Raw genomic sequence first — 18,385 nt, 5'->3', positions numbered from 1 at the left:
TACATGTTTATTTAAATGCTTGTACGGAAAAATTGTTCTTCCATAAATTCACACCATTACCACTTATTAATATGTTCTACAATGCAAGCTCAGGCTACTTAGACTAAAGAGCTTTTCAAAATCATATAAACAGCACAGAGAAAGTTTTTTTTTTTTTATCCTCACCAAAGCCCCTTACAAAAAATAAATATGAATGGACAAAAAGTATTACATTTAATGCAAAAGCATCATACGCAAAAAGCTCAGAAAGATGAACAGAAAATAAAAGATGCAACCTTTGGACCATGTCTAACTTTTTGCATTTTTACATCCACAATGCATATGGAGGAATTTGACTGAGTGTTGTCAGCAGCATGAAGTCACATTTGGTAATCATATACGTTCTGATGTTATGCCATTTCCTTCTACCTCCAGCAGAGTCAAGAACCATGTTTTAATACCATAACTGTAAATAACAGATCCCTCTTTGTCAAAATGATAAAACAATCAGTCTTCACATGAATAAAGCACCTGAGTATTACTAAAAACATTTTTTATGAGCAGGTATGGAGAACTAATTCTTCCACAGCAAACAGCAAGCCAATGCCTTCTTCGGGAGCAAAAGGTGTCTGTCCACAGTTTCATTGGACATTTAGTCTGATCCATTTCCATCTTCATCATCATCCTTGAAGAAAGACAAAAAATATTGCACAAAATTATGTATATCCATAAATCAGTACATCTTGACAAATGCAGTTAGTTAATTCACTGTATACATTTAAACTGAGCACAAACCAAAGTAAAACACTTCAGTAAGAGACTTGTTAAGAACATAAAAGGTGCAAAAATGAACTAAGGTTGAGACCTGAAGTCCTTGGGTTGGCACCTGAAAGGAAAACTACGGGTCCCACTCACCTGTGTCAAGTCTCTGTTACCCTGAGGCTCTGTCACAGTGGCCTCAAAGTCATGGATGCCCAAAGTTTTCATCCAGCTCAACATGGACTTCTCCTCTTGCTCTGTATCCACGATGGTAGGATAGATGTGCTCCTCCTTGAATGCAGCAATTAGCTCCTCCTCGTTGGTCCAGTCCAGGGGCTCATGGACTCCGTCATCCCCAAAGCGCTTGTTGTACTTCTCAAAGTGCACCTTCTCCAGCACCAGGCCCAGACCTGGAGCCTTCGGAATGTCCACTTTCTCTTCACCCCAGCTCCTCTCCTGAATGGACTCTTTAGCGTAGCCCTTCACTACGGCGATCACCAAGCCAATCATCTTACGGATCTGATGCATCATGAAGCTCTGTCCCTTCACCTTGATGACGGCAAACTCCATACCCTGCTGCTGAAAGGGCTCCTCACAGACCATGTCCATGATGTAGCGGCGGGCGCTGGGGTCCCGTGGGCCCTTCTGGGAGGTAAAGTTGTGGAAGTTGTGAGTGCCCTTGTAACACGAGAACAGCCGGTTTACCCTCTGCAAGGTTTCCTTATCCAGACAATAGCTTCCATCTTCATGGTCTAGCTCTTTGGGGGCAAAGGCAATAGTCGGAAGCATGTAAGAGTATGTCCTGGCGTCACACTTGTTCTTGGAGTTGAAGCCACCAGTTACTCGTTTAAGCCCTGGAAACACATGCACTCGTTTGCAAGAGAATTCTCTGCAATATTCTCCAGACACACAACTTCATAAAATATCCAACATTCAAACGTGAATAATCTCACCCAACACCCTGATTTGTGATGGTAGATGGCTGTTGATTTTGTCCAAAATGTCATCTATTAGCCAGAGCTTAAGTGACACAACTTGGCCTGCTGCAGACACTCCCTGGAAAGAGAGACCATGGTGAGAAACTACCTTCTGAAGATAAACAAACAAAAAAATCGAAGTTACAAGTTATAAGAATCAAATATTTAATATCTTCGCAGAAATTGCACAACTATATTACATAATATTGCATGCTCCGATTGCCAGGTTTCTGTTTGTGCCGCTGAATGGTACGTGCAGTACCTTGTCAGTTCTTGCACATCTCTGAAAGGACATTTTCTTCATCTCAGCTCCATGATTCTCGGGAATACACCCAGCCTTGACCAAGGCCGTGACTAACTCATCTTCGATAGTTTTGAACTGGGTTGATCCAACATTTCTCTACAAGGACACATGTCCACATACAAAGGCAGGCAAGAGAAATAAAAATATGAGATTAAAGCTCCTCACATTGCAATTCGACAATAATTTATCTTAAAAATAAATGAGATGAAATTGCTCAAAAACATGTGCCCACCTGCATGCCATAATAGCCTTTGCCAGAGTATGCAAGGAGCAGTACCACTTTCCTCTTGGGAAATTTCCTAACGTCTGGCTCATCTGGGTTAGCTTTCAGCTTCTTCCCTATGTGTTCAACATCCCCCCAGTTCCCGTTACCCTCAGCTTCTCGCTTTAGCGTCTCGTCCGTATCGGCCGGTGGTTTGATCACAAGCTGCCCTTCGTTCATCTTGCTGGTCGTCACACGGCAGCGCAGTCAACCTAACGCCAGCAGCTACATTTTCCAGACCACATAACATAGATTAATTACCATAGTCTATACCGTGTAACCACCAGTAGTGCTGCGGCTACTCATATATTCTGCAATTTCATCAACTAGCCTTGGGTTCAACGGTTCAACCTTGAAAGATATTTTTGTAATATTCGTTCAATATGAATCCCCTCACGTCTATAATGCATTCCCCCCCATAATGTAAAAATTGCAGATACAGTATCGATAACGGTCTTCTTAGACCAACACAGACATAGCTAGATGCTAGCTAACGTATCCATAATATTTACGGATAGTCGGGCACAATGGGGACATTATTTCCACTCTTTAGCCATAGCCAACGGCACAAAAATACATCAAGTCGTGGGACATCAACAAGCCAGCTGGTTTATATTTACTAATTTAGCTCTCTTGAGCACTTCCACCAGATTCGTCTCTATAACGTTAACCGGCTATACACGCTTCCTTTCCTTCCCCTCCTAACTCTCGACATACATTATTTCTTGTAGCTACTAGCTTCTTGAATTAGTAATTCACCTGGCTTTTGCAAGCTGTGTATGTAGATAGGAAACCCATTACACTACGGAAAAAGCAACATATGCTATTGATATATTCAACGAGGTAAGACTCAAAAGATGGATAGTTACCGAGCAATCTCCTGGAGCATTTCACTCAATCCACGTGAAAAGTTTTCTTCATGAACTCTAACCTCTCTTAGTTCTTTTTTTAAAAGAACTATCGCGATGATAATAACGGCAGGGACGAGAGAACACGAGAAGTTATGTGTCGATGGTAGTAGATGGAAGCAATGAAGCTTGAACAACGTTTATAAAAACACTTATTGGAATGAAAGTGAAATCATCACTATTTGATGTGTTAATAATTTTTAATTAATGCGGCCCAGTTTCCCTGGTTATGTTTTCGATGGTCAAATTAAGAAAACAATGCATAATAACTATGTCAGTGTAAAACAGTAAACTCGATTTGTTGTTCAATTGAAGAGAAAAAATCAAATGTTAAATCGCAGTGTTGTTACTACCACATCAGAACGGCGCTATTCACAAGACTTGGGGGTAGGTCAGGGGTTAAGTGTTACATGGCTACATTTATTCATACATTCATTGATGTTTTTGAACACTGCGACGTCCACTCGTTGCTGATGCTCTGCCAAGGTTGAGACATTGCTAAAATGAGAGCCATGTTTGTTGAGGTTTGATATGACTGCAGTTAAGTACTATACTTTTCATATTGTGTGCATAGAGGAGCAGAAGCTTTAAAGATCTGTGCTCAGGAGTACAGGGGTAAAGGGGTCCCAGACATAGTACAAGTTTATTTATTTAAAAAAGGGAAATGTACCAGATTTCACCATTTCTGCAGCTAATTTTCATATGGAGTTCCAGGGCAGGTTGCAAGCACTTAGCATCATGCAGCACATAGCAACACATTGAGCAGATAGTGCACATGTAGCAGTGCATAGCACCACATAAAGTGCAAGCAGCATACTGTAGCATACACAGCTCAACGCACAGCATACAGCAGACATCTCACATCACATCTAACAAACGTGGAGCACTGCCAACACAACATCCGAGATAGTAACCACACTGGTCAAGGGCATACAGAAGGTGAGGAAGGCCTCTGGTACCGATGCCAGGTACTGTGTCACTCCCTTCATGAAGATGATGGGCCTGCGTGCTCTGGGCCTGACTGCAGCATATAGGCTAGCTGGGATGGGGGATCCCAATATACAGTATATTGGGCACTGATGGACGTCCAGGGTGGGATTGCCCAGGGATGGGCTGACCTAATAGAGTTATAAGGTCATCATGGTGTTTTTAAGATCTAGTCAAACTATAACAGGGGTGGCCCGACCCTGGACCCAGAAACAATCAGGACTAGTGTTACGCACACATCTCTGTGCAATAGACAAAAAGACACAGCTTGGATATATTCTCATATGTGTCTAGATCAGGGTCTATCTGAAACAAACAGTGTTCTCAGGAGAATTCAGGACCTCCTCCAGGACAGCTTTATGGTGCACTTTGTAAAGTGTAGAAGACTGGCAAGAGAGAAGTGGGGGGTGGATCACTGGAAAGAACTGATCATCTAGTGCACCCCCCCCCCCCCCCCCAAGGTCACCCATGCCTGCAAACTATAAACAGCAGCATATCTACATTTTATTATAAAAATGCCTGTTTTTTTTAGTTTTTTTTTAATGGTGCTTGTAAAATGGGGGACCAACAATGGATACACATGCATGTTTTGGCATGAGTGTTTTTCACGTGATGACTTGTCATTGATTAATGTCTTCATTTTTTATTTTTTAAGAATGTTTGGTTGGCACTGTATATGATGCAAAATTTCAAGAGGTATAGGAAATGGTTTGGGATTATAAGTGATGTCTTGTTTCGTAATAGTTTGAATTTTCTTGATAGAAGATTTGTAAAATCCAATAAGACAATACTTTTATAGCAGCTGGTTTTTAATATAGAAAGACATGTGCTTCACTCAAATTTCAAACCTTTATTTATGTTGCACTTTCAAAGCAAAAAGTTACAGCACACATTTAAAATACGTGTTTTTTTAGTTTTGTATTGTTTGTCAGTAATATTTTACAATGTTCTGGCAGCATGTGAACAGTTGCAGAACATGAAAGTCAGTATTCTAAGAGATGCGGTGATTATCCTAATGCATTTCTTATAGTGTATCTATAAAGCAATAAATACTAATTTACAGACTATTTACAGTACAAGCAATAAAGAAAGGTTAAGGTAAAATATACACTCAATGGCCAAATTTTTAAAAATATTTATAAGCACAAAAGCAAAATTTTCAAGTAGTATGAAAATATATACATTGGTTTTGGTGAACTGTAAACCATTTACAGAGAAGCATGTGTGACTGTCCATAATTACATTCATTTACATACAGCAACAGTGAAGAGGAAGATAATTTTGGGGGTGCTACTGCTAACTGGTGCAAAGCAATGAACTGGAGCATCAGTTGGCAAATTCATACTCCCCTTAAACACAAGCTGACCCAAGCTTTCATTCAAAAACATTTGAAACCACAGCAGCTTTCCCTCCTGCTACACCACCTTTGCTTTGATACTGCTTGATGTATATCTTTGTTTGTGGACATATTTAATTTCTTTAAGATTTGTGTAGCCCAGAGATTCTGGGTCGCATCACCACACCAGACTTGCACACAAACACACCTGTATTTCATTTTGCATGTTTAATTTGAACTATGTAGCAACAACCAACCGCAATCACTCTTCTCACATACATTCCCAGTCCTACAAAAACATCCATCCAATTTTGGCTGCAGTTAACTGAAAAACAAAAACACATCAACCATTAAAACACTCAATACAGGTACAAATACATGTCATTTATATATTTTAAAAAAAACAAAAAATTTTCAGTGTACATTTTGTTTTGTTGACTTTGAAAAGGTGCCTTTTTGTGTTTTTCCTCCATACAGCTTATTTTGAATTTTTCTGTCAAGATATAGGCAACAATCAGGTCAATAAAAATAACAGGCAAAAGAGTCAAAGACAAGTAAAAGCACTCTTGCTTAATTAAAAAAAGCCTTCTAAGAATGGAGGAAAAAAATTCTAAAACTAATTTTTGTAAGAGCATACAAAATGAAAATCAGATGAGCTCCATCTAAGTATACTTGTTTCTTTAAGTCTTATTCATACAGTACTGATTCATTCACTAGTAGTAGTGCAACGATAAATGCAGAGTGCTCTTTGCTACCCAGTGTGCCAGCCAGGCCGCGTGGCTGTTTGGGCACAGCAGGCCCGGGCTCACTCGGGTAAAGTCTCTGCCAGTCCCGGTCTCCAGCGTGCATATGGGGAGGGGTCGGGGGACATGGCGCACACCGCACTGGGCTACATAGTCCACTGAGCCAAAAGTCGACTCGTGTTGCAATCCCCAAGGCTGCTGTCAAACTGGAAACCACACCCCCTTCACACAGGAGCCCGCCCAGATTGTAGGTAGTGTCGACTGATAGGTGTCAGGAGTTGGCATCGCGAGCAAGAGCAGTCATTCTGACAAACAAAAGGAAAGTCTGTCTCCATGGAAACTTCCTGAGATATGGTCCAAGACTACAACAGCCGTTTCCAGTGAGTCCCCCACTGAATGATCAAGTTTCAATGTCCATAGTGCTCACGTCTCTGGCAGTGGTAGTATCTGGACTACTCATTGACATTATGCAATAAATAAGAAATGGAATTAAAATATTTCAACCGATTGAAGACAACCTAGGATTGTCCATGAGTCAGGTTCCAGACTTTGGTTCAAACATAGCCTTTGTGGCACAAGGTCGTTAAGGGATTCTGACCCCTAACTGTTTTGTTGCCTGCTCTACACACGACCACTTCCTGTGTACAAATTTCTTATTGAATTAAAAAGTGGAAAAATGCAAACGTAGGAAAGCAAAAGATAAGCAACTTTGTGTTGGATAACACAGGATCCTCCCCCTTTGATTAGCCTCAGACACACTTTCTGCAACTTTCGGGCAGAGAGCAGTTCACTTGGTGGCCGGCCTGAGGAAACATATTGAGGAAATGGAGTTGTTACCCTTTAAACATACACAATTTTGCGAAATATAAAAATATTAAAGTGCTCCTCTGTTCAAACGTGGCATAGGGAGTAAGAACACTAAACCAACAAAAAAGGCCTCTTCCTTTGTTTTGTCTTCAGATATTCAGCTGGTCATTCATGTAGGTTTGTGACCCTTCTCTTTCAACACATTTTTCTGCTAAATATTCTAATATTGAAATGCATACATTCAAGCCTGTATCTGCAGAACTCACCAGATCACTCCTATTCAAGATTTACAGGGAACAGTGGCCTTGCAGTTAAACATATTTTGAATGTCATGGTTACTTGGACAAGGTAGGCAAGTCCAGTGTCTATTGGTCACAAAGTTTTTTTGTGACTTTTCCTTGTAAGAAGAATTATATTTACTTTGAGATTTGTTGGTGACTGATTTGTCTTAAAACAACAGGGTGCTACATATGCTACTGGGGGCCAATAAGTGTACATAAGCACTTATTGCAGTTGGTACAAGATGCAGGGATGTAACAAATAAATGTGTAGAAAGGAACACCGACGGAGTGGTGAAAAAAGAAAACGCTCACAATATCCATACTGGGTTTTCAGCAGTTCATGTGTGTTTTCAGCATCACAGCCGTTACACAATACTTTGGTCTAAAATTGGGATTTTTGACCCCAGTCATTCAAACTCCAACTCCATAAATTAATATATATGTATATATAAATATTTTTTAACATACTGGTTGTCTACAGCCATATGGCATGTATCTATATTCTGCTGGACTCTATTACGCAGTAAGCGTACCTCTTCATTCTCCTAAGTTACAAGAGTCAAATTACTTTGAATAGAAGAGTGCAAGTCATTTCTTCAATACCATGCACTCAGAGGTATGTTAAAAGAAAAAGGGAAACTCAAACTTGGCCTTGCTACACTGGAAATTAATACGGGTGAATGGAGTTATGTGCTCTTGTAAGTGAACCAGGGACATGGTCTATTGCCTATTTACAGTGGGCCATTTTGTCAAGCACTTCTCCATCCTCGCCCAGACCCTTGCCATTTAACCACTGCAAAGGTGCAGTGGTCTTCAAACGGCATTCATGGTACAACTTGAAAACTGATCCAGCTCCTGTTCTCCAAAATCCTCTTCTGTTAACACACACACAAACACGGGCCTTGAGTTCACATGGATTTCACTCAAATCAGACCTCTTCAAAGAGCTGAATCACAAATGCACTGAGAAAGCAGATGCTCCGGCATGTTTGGCAGCTCGGCTCCCGAAGGCAGGGGTCAAATGATTGATAGGAGCAGAGATGAAAAACGATGAGCAAATGCAAAAGGTAACCATCGGCGGATCATGAAATCTTTGAGGATTCTCAGAGCAGAAGCCTGGATTATCCCACAAGGGCACTGACAAGACAACTTTTCAGTGCCAACCACAGAAGTTTCAGCCTTGCTCCTCCCCCCTCCAGAAGCTTGAAGATTCAAAAGTGCCAAAGGTCTGAAGTGTATGGAAGTGTAGAGGTCTGACGTGAAGGCAGGAGAGGTTCTGAGACAGCAGAAGGAGGGGGGTGCCGAGGCTGAGGTTCTGACACAGGGGGCAGGAGGCTCCGCTGACGGCTTGGCCTCAGCCCTCCAGTCCTCAAGCGCACAATCCGGACTGCAGGGCAGACAGCCGACGCTCAATACACAGCTTACCTGCGGAGACACACACGGCTCATTTAATCAGAGAAGGCTGGGAGACATCAACCATCTAACACTATCGGCAGCAGAGAGACGTGATCGATTCATTAGTACGCTAAAGGCTACACAGCGACAAAAGCTCAGAACCGGCGATACTCACACTTGCTGATGTTGCTGATATCCGCCTGCTCGGTGATGATGAGGGACAGGCCCTCCATCAGCAGCAGGGCTTTGTGGTAGCGCTGGATGGAGGCTTCGCCGTGGTGGAACATCTCGTCCAGCGCTGCAGACTGCACCTGAATGTGTAACGTGTGAGAGAGCTTTGAGCAAGAGCTGGGATACACACTACTCTGCTCCACAGTGCACAGTGTACTTAGAAACACCAAGAATATAAACAATGCAAATCGACCTCATCAGACATGCTGAGTAAAGTTAGACCCTTGATTTACAGAACTTGGGAAGGGAAGAGAGAGACAGAGAGAGACAGAGGGAGAGAGGGGAAGCAGGAGAGAGAGAGATTCTGGTTCACATGCAGTAACAGTAACAGAACCCTACCATCTGCACAGTGTGGCTGTACACCAGCTTCTCGGCAGTGACGCTATTCATGCGGTCCATCAGGCGCTGCTTGTGGAGGAAGAAGCGCTGCAGCCGGACATTCAGGCAGCGGCACGAGGTCACACTGGATTTGTAGAGCTCGTTGAGCTTCTTTATCACTGCACACAGGACAGAGATCACAACACAGTCAGGAGAGAGAAGTCACAACACAGTCAGGAGAGAGGTCACAGCAAGTCAGGAGAGAAAAATCGCAGCAAAGTCATGAGAGAGAAATCACAGCACAGTCAGGAGAGAGATATCACAGCACAGGCAGGAGAGATTATCACAGCACAGTCAGGAGGGAGAAATCACTGCACAGTCAGGATAGAGAAATCACAGCACAGTCAGGCAAGAGAAATCCCAGCACAGTCAGGAGATGGTGATGACAGCACAGTCAGCAGATAGAGGTCATAGGGCAGCCAGATGACAGACACAATTAGAACAGTACCCAGCAAGACAGAGATCACAGCAGCGTATATTCAACAGCAGGAAATCACAGCACATTCAGTGAAGAGATCAGAGGGCAGACTATAACAGTCAGGGAAGATGGGTATAATTATAGCCTGCAGGCCGAGTGTGGTTGAAGTGTTATATCAGTGACATCATATCTACCATGTTTTAAACACCCCACTGCATTCAATCAAAATTTCCACACATTTTCCTGAACTCGCTTTAAATCAATGGTATAATTTATACATAGACGTGAGTGCATAGGGGCTCGTCTGAGGAGGTTTTTCCAGGTGCTGACCTTGTTTGACAGAGGAGGAGGGAAAGAGCTTGCCCTGCTTTATGCCTTCCATGGCGTTGTGCAGCGCAGAAGACAGGAGCTCAGCCGTCTTCATGTACAGGACCAGCTGCTCCGCATAGCTGAGACACACACAGACACGCCTGATGTCAGACACACAGATACAGGAACAGGCACGATGTCTCTCACACACACTCTGCAGGTACCGACTCCGAAGTCCGAGCAACAAAAACAGCATTGAACAGAGGAGGGCAGTGGTCGTGGTCATGCACTGGAAGCTTTCATTCACTTTGAGTACAAACCAAGCCCGATAAATAACTCCAGTAAATCACAGGTACAGTAAATCTTGCACGCAGCAAATTGTCAGTACTGCAAATCCTGAGTGTAGGTTGACATGACTGCCTCCCGGGATCAGGAAGTGTAAAGGAAGCTGGAGAAGACGTGGCCAACTGGCTCCGCCCCTCACCTCCACTCTCGGCTCAGGAGGCTGATCTGGTCGGCCACAGGGCTCTGCGGCTGCAGGAAGGAGGCGTCGGGGGCCTCGCTGGTGTCCATCCCGCTGCCCTTGGAGACGGCGATCTCCATGACGCAGTGGACGAAGGCCAGCGTGAAGCGCAGGCTCCTCAGCATCTCCGTGTGGTCCTGCTGTGATTGACAGAGGTAAACACATAAGAAGGTAAACACATAACACCACGCCAGAGATTCTACAGGTCCATAACATACTCTGCTCCATATCTATAACATCGCCTCCCCCCACTGCTGATGCCTACGCAATGTGAAACATCTCACGAACATTTATGAAGGGGCGGGGCCAAGTACGCTACTGCGGCAATGAAAATTGTACACTGCAAAACAACATAGCACTGCAGACTCCTGTAAACAAGTGTAACCTCCTGTCGACTGGAAGTAGAGGACAGAAGGAATGCAAGAGCTGGCCATCTTGGTTAGTCAATATCAGTGATCTTCATTCCTGGTCCCGGACAGCTGCATGGTCTGCTGCTTTCTGTTGTTGCTCGGCACTTAATTGATCAATTAAAGCAGTCAATTACAAAGTTAACTCACCTCACCTGGTTTCTTGGGTCTGAATGGGTTGCTGACACAATGGCAAAAAGAAAAACCAGCAGACCCTAAAGCTCTCCAGGACCAAGAATGAATCACTGGTCAAGATAATTTTTGTCTACATTTTCACACCAAGGCTAGAACCCATACCCTGTTCTACTGCCCTCTGTCCCACACTAAATTATGACGTGTCTTAAACAGCCTGATTACGGTGACTGATACCATGGTGCCAGGCGTGATTTCAATACAGATCTTGCGCAAAACAAAGCAAGACACTTAAACAACCTTAGATGATTTTAAAGCGGGAAGAATCTGTCTCCCCTCACCTCCATCAATGTCTCTTCTGGCAGCTCGGGGGCCTCGAAGGTGACCACCCCTTCCAGGTTGGCAGTCACCGGGTCAGAGAAGCCAAAGCGTGGACTGGAAGGACCCTCGCAGCCTTCCGCACACATGCCCGTCATGACCTGGCGACCAGTGAAGGACCCCGCCGAGCTGACTGAGCTGGAGGAGCCTACTGCAGGAGACAAACGGGGGAATTCAGCTACACTCTCAAAGCATTTTTACATAAAGACGCTAAAATAAGTAACAAACAGGCTCACCACTTTAATTCATCCTACCTGAAAACATTCTGGTCCGAGTGGTTTGAGGTGGCGTGGTCCCACTAGGCGGGGAACCAATAGTGAAGACCACAGGGACTGGGCTGCCTGAACCAACTGCCATTCCACCTCCACCACCAGGGGGTGCTGTAGGAAGTGAAATGTTACTGAGACCAGGATGGATGAGGGATGACTGGAGTCTATGGTCAAAAGGGAACTTCTTCAGTCATTGCTGTTGGTATTTCGCTGTTGGCATCCTTTCATGGGTTTTAATGAATGTAATAAAACATCTGACATCAGAGTCAGCTCATAGAACAACCCCGCCATCCCTCTAATAAATTCAATTCAATGAGACTCATTAGCGTGACACATATAAATAAATAAATGCATAATCCCAGTCAAACTGATTTTAAAAAATACCACTGAAATGTTGAGTTTGGTTCATTGTTTACCATTTTCACAATATATAGAATTTTGGGAATAATTTGTTTCCTATTGAGCTACTGTGTGTGCGAAGCAAACTCCTGAAACGTTTGGGATAAGGAGAAGCCAAAACGCAATTCTGAAAGAATCCCCAAAAATCACTAAATCAGCCTTTGACCCTGGTAGCCATTATCTTCCAATCTGACTAAAGCCATTCATCACATTAGGGTCAAGCTCATGGTTATTAATTGCATCATCCTGCTCTCATTTCAGCTCTGGCTCGAACAACAATAACAAAAAAAAAAAAAAAAACTGCATATTTGCTAATTATTGCCAATTCTAAAAGCAGGTTAAACAAACAGTGACCTGTATAGATTAGGGGCGTTATCTAATCTGCTAAAGTAGCGCTGGGTGTTCTCACGGTGCAGAGCGCAGACGTGCTCGTAATGCAGAAAGCAGGGGGGGAGGGGGGGTCGTGGGACGCTCGCGTGACCTAGCCTCGCCGGGCCCCTCCCCGTTACCTGTGGTGTCCATGGGCTTCTCGGCGTTCAGGCTCTCGTTGCTCCCTCCTTCCGCCAGCTGGGGACCGAAGGCGGCCTTCAGCAGCATGTCCGACAGGCGCCCGGTGCTCAGCGACCTGGGGAGGGGGGCAGGAAACGGGGACAGCTGCAGAGGCCCGGACACACCCGCCAGACAGAATGCCGGATGTCTACGGGCCTCCTCACAAAGGTATTCTGTGCACCGACAATAAGCCTCCCAATGGGCTTCTGAAGAGAGCCTGTCATGGTACTGAAAGGTCGGGGTTGTATATTTATAATGCAGCAGGATGTGGGGGTAGGGGGATAAGTTTGGCTGTCAGGGTCAGTCATGCCATACCGTAGCCAAGAACAAAACCAAGTTCTATTGATCATGTTTCTGCCAGATCTACTCAAGGCTGAGTCAGTGGCCATGGTGCGCTTTATTTTATGCGCATTGTTTTACTGCATAAACTACAGAAAAAGCGTGGGGTGTCTTTCCCCTGGACCTTCCTTGCTCTCCCAGAGGGGGATGCCAGAAGCAAAAACAAGTTCTGACATCTCCACGGTGCAGCATTTGCATCTGAGAGCCTCACCGCAGCACCTCTACTTCACAGGCCACCCCCTTCCTCTGGGCCTTTCCTTCCTCTTGATGACAGAGCACAACTGTAAGAAAGCAGCTGGAGGTCTGGCTCCATCCCCATTCTCATGCGCAGAGAACGCAGAGGGGCCTAACACAGGGCCTTCCTGACCTCCCACGTTCGCCAGCTTTCCGGAGAGACGGAGCGCTGAACGCTGAAATTCGCTCACAGTGGTGGATGTCTTTCAGGCAACACCCCTGGATTTGAACATCTGCCTTTTTCCTTTCCCAGTGGGACACTTCACTTGACAAAGATTCCCTTGCCCTAAATATGGTCTTTGTGGTGCAGTTAATACATTTATGTGGGGAGCATTCAATGATATGTGGGATATTCTTCCTCTATACACGATGAGATAACTTAAAATAACTAAACTAATGTGTAATATCAAGATCAGTTTATAGTTTTTAAAAATATACTTTAACTCATATAGGAATGTTATGCAAGTACAACAGGAAAGGTATAGGCTTTCCTTGCTGGGAGAGGCTGGCTCTTACCTTCCGAAAGAGCCCTTGTTCTTCTCCGCCGGTACGTTGCAGGGGCCGGGCTGGGCCCCGGGCAGCAGCTCCAGCTCCTTCAGGTCCGGGACCGTCTGGTTGCGGCTCGGCGTCAGAACCAGACCCTGCTGCGTCAGCAGCGTGACCAGGTTCTGGGTGCTGGGCGGCTTGGGGAACTCGAATGGAGGCATGTCCTTGAGAAGAGGAGAGGTAACGTGAGCGCGGGCAGCCCGCCGCGGAGGCGAGGGAACCGAAGCATGGTCCCACTTTAATTAAACACCTCGACCTGCTGTCTGAGAACCACACACCGTGCTACGCTCACCCGAGAGCAAACGAAAGAAGCCATTTTACGTGCCTCAATATTTAATAAGGTCTGACCTAACTGCCTCGATGCACAAGACCGGAGCGCAAAAGTACTTTCGGTGAAGTAAAAAGAAGAACATGGGGTCCAAAGAAACGCGTAGGTCAGAATGAGACCCGAATGCCCAAAGACGCGGCAGGAACTGGGGACGCCATAGCTCAGGAGATAAGACCGATTGTCTGGCAGTCGAAGGGTTGCCGGTTCAAACCCCACCCTGGGCATGTCGAAGTGTCCTTGAGCAAGACACCTAACCCCTAACCCCTAACTGCTCTGGCGAATGAGAGGCATCAATTGTAAAGCGCTTTGGATAAAAGCGCTATATAAATGCAGTCCATTTACCATTACCATTTACCTTGGTGGGGGATCCCAGGATGGTGGGGAGGGGGCTCCTCTGTATGAACTCGGACAGCTTGGGGGACGAGTGGAGGGGGCGGCCGGACACACCCGCGGGGGGGACCTGCAGGGGCTGGCTGCAGGGCCGCGGAGCTGCCGCCGCCGCCGCGTCCCAGGGCTGCTTGCGGATCTTCTGCCGGCAGCCGTGCGCGACCTCCGCCAGGCAGGGGTCGCTGTGCAGCCGGGAGCCCAGGCCCGGCCGGGTGAGGAGGGGCTCCGGGACCGAGCCGCGCCTCAGAGCGCCGCGGGCCGCCCCTGCAACCACACCCACCGGGGGAGGGGGATTAATGCCGCTGCAGGTAGGAAACTTTCAGGCAGTGGAAACTTTCGTTGTTTTCTGTTCCCACACGGGCAACGGGGTCACTACGTGATAACGAAGCTAGCCAAGCCAAGCCAAGCAGGGCGAGATCCCGCTGGCACCGCTCATGAGAAACGGGAGGAAAAGCCCCCGGCACAGCAGATATAAACATCGCTTCACACGACCGCGGCGCTCCACCGCTGGCTTGCCCACGCTAAGCCAGAGTGAATGGAGAGAGCGTGCTACGCGCCGCGCGACTCCACCCTCAGGCAAGCTACTACAGAGCTCCTAATGCAAAGCTAACGCAGCAACGTGACAGGGAAACCCAACCACCACCTCCCTCCAGCCCCGGCTCACCTGCTCCCTGCAGCCGGCCCGTCGCCGTGCCCTGCGGACAGGGCTGACCTGGCGTCTCCGGGATCGTCCCCACTGAGAGAGAGAGAGGGAGAGAGAGATAGACAGACAGACAGAGAAAGAGAGAGAGAGACAGAGAGGGAGGGAGAGAGAGAGAGAGAGCAACCGTGTGATCAACAGCCCCAGGTGTTCAATTAGCGCACCCACTCCCGCTACCCCCAAACTCACAGACGCACACCTCGCCCTGTGGCACAGTGAGGTGGCCCCTTCCCCACCTGCCACGATGATGAATGGGTACAGTGCTCTGGCAGGAACAGGCCCCTAACCCACCGGCTCCACACCCACTGTTGCCATCAATCACGCCCGCCCCCGTTTCAACGTTTTCCCCCCCCACCCCGGAGAAGAATTTGTTGGCATATCTCGAGAGTAACGAACGATCCGACGGAGCAAAACACGTTCCGCTCGCCGACATTCCTGGGTTTCGGTTTGAGGCATGTTGCTGAATTGGGCTGTCTTCAGCCCCTGCATCGCAGCGAGCCTTGTAGCCAACGAAAGGCTTCTCGGCCAGGTAGAGTCACGTGATAATGTTCCAGGGAAACGTGATTTGTCTGAAAGGCATGCTCTGGCGAAGCACACGATGCTTGAGCACCACTGATTAATGCAGGTACGCGTAGTGTACAAGTAACTGGCCAATAAAATTACGTCATTTACAACCTTTGCAACCCATACAACTATTACAGTGTTTTTTTTTATAAGTTTTGGGTCACTGTGTTTCGACAAGTTAGCACACATGCCATAAACAGAAGATTTTAAGATCTTGGTACAAAATATCAAAAAGCAACAGCCAGTGGAACATACATTTTTACACTGCAAAAACCAAAAGAATAAGGCAACCTTAACAAGCATTTTAGTTTTATATTTAGAATTAAAATCTTATGTCTATTACTTTTTTACTTAAGACACAAAAAATTGCAGATGGAGTGGGACAGTTTGACTCATTTCATGATTTCCCAATGGAGAAAGTGAGACACTTTTACTTGTCAAACAAAAAGTAATTTAAAACTAGCTAATATTTTCTACTTGACAGAAATAAATAAGACTTCGTAAGACTTTTTTTGCAGTGTATATGCACATATTCCCTGTTCCCTGAGTAAAGCAGTTTGGTCGCAATAATGAATTTGGAAATAAACATGGCATTCCCCAGTTGTGAAACCTCGAATTCCAAAACAGAAGCATATCAATTTTATGATAACGCCAAGTAGACTCCAGTCAACCTGTTTCACTTTAACATTTAAGATTATTCCCCAAGAGGCTGGCGTGAGATCCGGTAATCTCCGGCTTCGCTTGTGGCTTTATGAAAGTATTCATTTCTTTATCCTGCTCTTTCCTTGAGAAAAGTAAACAGAGCACGACAATACACGGCAAGAGGCCGGTTCATGCAGAGTCCGGGAAAGTCCTACCTTGAGGGGAGGGCTGGTAGGGTCTGCACCCGCCCACCGAGTGCCTGCGGACCACGACGCCCGCCCCTTGGTCTCCTGGGAAGGGGGGCGAGGCCCCACTCTTCGCGAAGACCGGGAAGCCGCTGCTGCAGCACCTACGTAGCCCAGGCGCAGTCCTGCGATGGACAAGGGTGGGGTCAGCGTTTCACACGGGAGGTCACGCGGGTGCCCAACCAATCACGTTCTAGCTCAGTTAAGGCTTGGGCGGTTTCAGCATAAATTATGGAAATTCAGCAACTGAGGTCATGTGGGTACCCAAAAAATTGCAGATGGAGTGAGACAGTTGGACTCATTTCACGATTTACCAATGGAGGTGAGACAATTTTACTTGTCTCAAACAAAAAGTAATTTAAAACAAGCTAATATTTTGTACTTGACAGAAAGACTTAAGTGCTTGAGGAAGAGGATGAGGAAGAGTGCACGTGCGTGCGTGTGCACATGCATGCACTGACCTGGGCGACCCCTGCTGGCTGGGGGACTGCAGGTTCTGCTCCATGCGCTGGTAGTTGTGGATCTGAGTGGGGACAGGTATGGCAACAGACTGGCCATAGTTACTGGCGGAGAAATCGGGGGTCCTCCTGCAGGCAGCAAGCGAGAGAGAAATACGATGACGCCAAGTCTCATTACATGACCCCTACGAGGTTTGACAATGGACAGTAACCAAGGTCTGTGCATGTCACACTCAGCTATTAAAATGATTTAATTGTTTGGCCAAGAAATTATCTGTTGACATTGCTGTTTGTTTGTAGCAGTTTGTCACCTTTGCTCAGGCAATGGAGTCTAAATTCATACCAATAAAACACCTTGAAATGAAAGGTGAAATTTATAGAGAGAAAGAGAAGAGAAGAGCATCTCACAACTCCCACGGACACATGGAATGTAAATTAGAGACTGACATTTCTCAATTAATTCCAGTTAATGCTTTCTCTTTACGGAGAACCTTCACTTCCTCTGGGACACAGTCTACCCACGTCACAGCACTGAGGGTCCAGCTTTCCTCGGGCTTTGTGAAATTTGATACCCATGACACTCAGAGTCAAACCAGACAGGAAGTAGGAGGGGCTGACCTCACCCCAGTCTTTTAAAACACCCTTATTTACCATTTAGTGCCTGTTTTGGAATTCCCAGCTGTATCTGTAAGCACGACCCATTTCTTCAGCCCCTTCCTTCAATTAGGGTGACCACAAACAAGCACGAACATCCTTCCAAACACACGCTCAGCCAGATTCTATGTTTATTTACTCTGCAGTCTACCAATTGGGCTGTGCAGTTCTCCACTGTAGAGACAGTACAGTGCAATTGCATGCAGCTGTAATTAGACATGCTGTAGGCATCCGCGTTCTCGCTCTAGCGTGAGCTGAATCTCACCGTAGCTGCGTTGGTGAACATAACTTTCACAAGCCATCTGCACTGAGGAGCCGCAGTAACCCACACAGTGCGGTTCATTTACCAAACACTTACAACGAGCATCATGCTCATATGAGCCTCTTCGGTTCTCAGACATGTGACGGAATTAAAGAGAGTGAGGTAGGTAGATCTGTGTTTACTGATCCTGCAGGGGAAATTTCTCATTTACCTCTCAAGCCCATGTTATTAAAACTGACAAATAAGGTATGAAACCCCTATTTTCCCTGTGCAAGAGTATTAAAACAACGAGAGCT

At 45.9% G+C, this 18,385-nt stretch overlaps 2 protein-coding genes across 5 annotated transcripts in view; both read right to left on the bottom strand.

Moving 5' to 3' along the window:
* Positions 1 to 194: 194 nt before the first annotated feature.
* Positions 195 to 3,311, bottom strand: LOC135264948 (pseudouridylate synthase 1 homolog). Of its 2 annotated transcripts, none has more exons than XM_064354031.1 (6): positions 3,151 to 3,311; positions 2,252 to 2,506; positions 1,978 to 2,115; positions 1,692 to 1,794; positions 895 to 1,592; positions 195 to 664 (listed from the first exon to the last, which is right to left on the bottom strand). In XM_064354031.1, the coding sequence occupies exons 2-6, from the start codon at positions 2,459 to 2,461 to the stop codon at positions 632 to 634; spliced, it is 1,182 nt and encodes a 393-aa protein (XP_064210101.1). In that variant the 5' UTR covers positions 2,462 to 2,506; positions 3,151 to 3,311; the 3' UTR covers positions 195 to 631. The 2 variants fall into 2 exon arrangements, with proteins under 2 accessions (XP_064210101.1, XP_064210102.1); XM_064354032.1 differs by having other exon boundaries at positions 3,041 to 3,177.
* Positions 3,312 to 5,011: 1,700 nt separating this feature from the next.
* ulk1a (unc-51 like autophagy activating kinase 1a) overlaps positions 5,012 to 18,385 on the bottom strand; it is a 33,395-nt gene continuing 20,021 nt past the window's right edge. For 2 of the 3 annotated variants that reach the window (XM_064354026.1, XM_064354028.1), the window contains 13 exons: positions 17,177 to 17,302; positions 16,686 to 16,840; positions 15,229 to 15,300; positions 14,533 to 14,828; positions 13,820 to 14,013; positions 12,691 to 12,806; positions 11,768 to 11,893; positions 11,477 to 11,664; positions 10,558 to 10,736; positions 10,095 to 10,213; positions 9,308 to 9,465; positions 8,913 to 9,048; positions 5,012 to 8,767 (listed from right to left, as the gene is read on the bottom strand). In XM_064354026.1, the coding sequence (XP_064210096.1) occupies positions 8,712 to 8,767; positions 8,913 to 9,048; positions 9,308 to 9,465; positions 10,095 to 10,213; positions 10,558 to 10,736; positions 11,477 to 11,664; positions 11,768 to 11,893; positions 12,691 to 12,806; positions 13,820 to 14,013; positions 14,533 to 14,828; positions 15,229 to 15,300; positions 16,686 to 16,840; positions 17,177 to 17,302 (1,921 nt within the window). In that variant the 3' untranslated portion in view covers positions 5,012 to 8,711. The remainder of the gene's footprint in view (positions 8,768 to 8,912; positions 9,049 to 9,307; positions 9,466 to 10,094; positions 10,214 to 10,557; positions 10,737 to 11,476; positions 11,665 to 11,767; positions 11,894 to 12,690; positions 12,807 to 13,819; positions 14,014 to 14,532; positions 14,829 to 15,228; positions 15,301 to 16,685; positions 16,841 to 17,176; positions 17,303 to 18,385) is intronic. The other variant, XM_064354027.1, reaches the window with a different exon arrangement.

This window comes from Anguilla rostrata, chromosome 10 (assembly GCF_018555375.3).
Source record: "Anguilla rostrata isolate EN2019 chromosome 10, ASM1855537v3, whole genome shotgun sequence".
Taxonomy (NCBI): Eukaryota; Metazoa; Chordata; class Actinopteri; order Anguilliformes; family Anguillidae; genus Anguilla; species Anguilla rostrata.
The sequence above is the reverse complement of the archived record's forward strand: the minus strand, read 5'-3'. Positions and strand labels throughout refer to the sequence as shown.